The sequence below is a fragment of the Brassica oleracea genome, unplaced genomic scaffold, assembly GCF_000695525.1.
Source record: "Brassica oleracea var. oleracea cultivar TO1000 unplaced genomic scaffold, BOL UnpScaffold02017, whole genome shotgun sequence".
Lineage (NCBI taxonomy): Eukaryota > Viridiplantae > Streptophyta > Magnoliopsida > Brassicales > Brassicaceae > Brassica > Brassica oleracea.
The window spans coordinates 1-3,127 of NW_013618548.1; the positions used below are offsets into that span (position 1 = coordinate 1).

A 3,127-nucleotide genomic window follows, 5' to 3' on the forward strand; every position below is an offset into this window, starting at 1 on the left:
TTCTAGTGCTTCTAGGGCTAAGGTTCACACCAGAGACAACTTTGGTTCCTCCTGCTATTGTGTATTGCAGCTCTTGCAGTCTTTCCATACATTTATCAACCTTTCACCATATCATACCAAAATTGACAAAATCAGCCAAATGAACACATTAAATTGTCTTGTAGCTTAGTAATATAAAGATAATAACTGTATGTTCCTCTAGGTATCAACAAGATCTGATCAATGGAAACTAACATAATATTATTTTGTAATCCAGCAAATCAATTTAACTGAAAACACACTACTTATAATCAGTTAAAAGATAGAACTTGGGGCCCACAGACAATTTTATTAGCAGTGGGTTTCAATTAATTAAGTAAAGTTTCAAGCTATAATGGGAAGGAGCCTGAGGAGCGTTTGCAAAATTTGGTAAGAACTAAATTAAAAAAAGAAAAAGTCTTAAACTTTATGCTGATAATGTCTATTTAACTGGACCAAGATGAAGAAGATACCTTGTTGATTGTTTCCTTGAGAAGTTCTGTGTTGAGAGGAGGCACCACCATCGCCACTCTCCTCTGCATTTGTGGGGTTCTTGCAACCATCTTCCTATACTCTTTTACTTGAATTCTCTCTTCGTCTTCTAGAAACCCAGATCAGTCTATCTCTCTCTCTCTCTCTAGACTTTTTTTAACATTCAGACAGGAACAAGAATCTCTCAGCTTCGAACTCTGCTTCTGTCTGATACTGGTGATTGTCGGAACGTAAAGTCAAACAGGACACGGGGAATGAGAGAGTGGAGAGCGGATAAAGGAGTTTACTTTCGTAACGGATCTTTCGTTTATTTTTTATTTAATTTAATTTTTGGTCTTTGGTCACAACGGTCTATTTTACACGTAACGGCTACCTTAAGTTCAACCTTTTTTTTTTTAATCTTCAAACCAAATGTTGAGGGAACTTATTGGTCCTTCACTCTCAACATCCGTTGTATTCTTACGACGCCACAGTGTGTCAGATAGCGTATATTGGGCCTGGGCTTAGGTTTTGGACCTTTTAGCTATGGGCCTGGGCTACAAAAACGATTCATAAGAAAACATGTAGGCAGCTATAGATTTCAGCTTTTCATTTTTTCACATTTTTTTATTTTTTTTAATACACATTTTGATAGCTTATGTTTTCATTTTTTCAGTTGGAAGGAGCTGTTACAGATTATGGTCAAGAATTCAAATCATGAAGAAGAAATACTTAATTACTAACTCGGATTAACTCTAGCTTTAGAGCCAGTCTACATGTTTGCTTGAAGATTCAGGTTGTTTCTTCTTTGGTTTCCTGTACCGGTTGTTCTCAAACTGAGCTTTGACTATAAGAGCATAGAGCAACTCTGCCTCCGCAGAACAATCATAAGGTTTGTCCAAAACACTGTGGAAATGTGAACAATATGTGACTACTAAGTGAACATTCACAAAGCACATTAAATATCTCAATAGAATGAATCAGATACCTGTCTAGTAACTCTTCTAGAATAATTCTCTGAGAAGGTGTGACATAATGTATGCAACTTCTAGGACACTGGTTAACTGCAGACTGTACGCGGTAATCTTCACCATGCCCTGGTCACATATACACTATTAGAAGCTATAAGTAGAAGGGAAACAAAAGGAGGATACACACCTTGAGACATTGCTCTAGCTGTTCCAGTTGAATCACATGAAAAGACATGAGATGCTGTCTTAAAACATGGATATGAACATCCTGGGACAGAAAAAAATCTTCAAGAAGAAACAGAGCAAAAAAAAAAAAAAAAGATCAATCCAAAGGAAAGTTCTGTACTTTTTCCGAAGCAGAGGACCTCGTTCACAAACACATCAAGTGCCTCACACTCTGGATGGTCAAAAGGGTCCAAACATTCTCTAGTACAAGAAAAAAAAAAAACACATTACTTGGTTTGTTTTGTTTTTTTTTTTGTATTAAGAGAAGAGTGTATTATGAATGAGTGAGTGTGTACCCTTCAATGATTTCTGCTCTGCTAGTGTTTGTTAGTACCTCGTAAGCTTGGATTATGCGACGGATCATAACATCAGAGCTGCTTCCTTCTCTGTTAACATCAGGATGGTATTGTTTCACCTTTCACAAAAGCTCAAAGTAAGTCAACACATGAAAAAAGGAAAAGCAAAGAGATTTGAATCTTGGATTCATACTTTGGCGCGAAAAGCTGCCTTTAGCTCGAGAGATGAGCAGTTTGGCTCCACGCCGAGAATGGAGTAAGGTGAAGAGGTGGAGAGTGGTTCATCTCTGTTTCTTCTCTCTCTGCAACTGGGGATGAATCGTTGAGAAGTTGAGTTTCTTAAGTTTGAGAAGAAAGAGAGTTTTGGAATCGGAGGAGATAGACGGAAGCATTCCATTGCGTCTCTCTTACCCTTCTCTGTCCTCGGAAGAGTTTTGAGATTTTAGATGCGTTAACTGATGACCAGACACATGTCCAGGATCATAGAGAGAAAGAGACGAGACAATAAGCTTCTGTTTCGTCTAGAGGGTCTTCAACTACCGAAATAAAATTAAAATATAGTAGTTTGTATCATAAAATAATACAAAATAGGAAAACGACAAAAATATGTTTCATTTCAAAAATACATATATCTTTGGGTTAATTAATGTAAACTTTAGGGTTAAGGTTTTTTTGACAAAAAAAGGTTTAAGGTTTGAAGATTAGGGTTTAAGATTTAGAATTTAGAATATATTTTTTTTTAAACAATAATTGTTAAAATATTTACTTTTGTTAAATGTATTATTAGTGTTAACGGTAACTTAGTTTTTTTTTTTTTAATAAAATTTATTTTGGTCGTTGGTGTTATTTTGATAATAAAAACTTGTTTATGGTGTTTTTAGGAGATTTGTCCAAAAAAAAACAACAAGCCTCTTTTCATTTATCTTCAGCTACCAAAATAAAATTTTATACCCTCTGGAATTGGATTCTTATAAGCTCTGTAGGCTGTAATCTTCATTGCCATAACAGGAAACAGTTCAGATATAACATCATCTATCGCCTCTGCTTGTGAACGTAATTTGACAGTACATGTAAAAGAAAAGACAAAAGAAGGTGTTCAACTGTTGGATTTCCCTCCTTAAGCCCAAAACTTATCAAATCATAATC

At 35.6% G+C, this 3,127-nt stretch overlaps 1 protein-coding gene across 1 annotated transcript; it reads right to left on the reverse strand.

The window, feature by feature from the left end:
- Positions 1 to 1,133: 1,133 nt before the first annotated feature.
- LOC106321566 lies at positions 1,134 to 2,461 on the reverse strand. The gene is made up of 6 exons (XM_013759818.1): positions 2,175 to 2,461; positions 1,982 to 2,100; positions 1,807 to 1,886; positions 1,648 to 1,728; positions 1,478 to 1,586; positions 1,134 to 1,395 (listed from the first exon to the last, which is right to left on the reverse strand). Exons 1-6 carry the CDS (start codon positions 2,376 to 2,378, stop codon positions 1,251 to 1,253), a joined length of 738 nt encoding a protein of 245 aa, XP_013615272.1. The 5' UTR covers positions 2,379 to 2,461; the 3' UTR covers positions 1,134 to 1,250.
- Positions 2,462 to 3,127: the final 666 nt, after the last annotated feature.

Coding starts and splice junctions, on each gene's coding strand:
- LOC106321566 (XM_013759818.1), bottom strand. CDS start 2,378: ATGGAATGCTTCCGTCTATCTCCTCCGATTCCAAAACTCTCTTTCTTC. Junction 1,729..1,806: donor GGTCCTCTGCTTCGGAAAAA/GTACAGAACTTT, acceptor TTTCTGTCCCAG/GATGTTCATATCCATGTTTT. Junction 1,396..1,477: donor CTAGAAGAGTTACTAGACAG/GTATCTGATTCA, acceptor ACATTTCCACAG/TGTTTTGGACAAACCTTATG.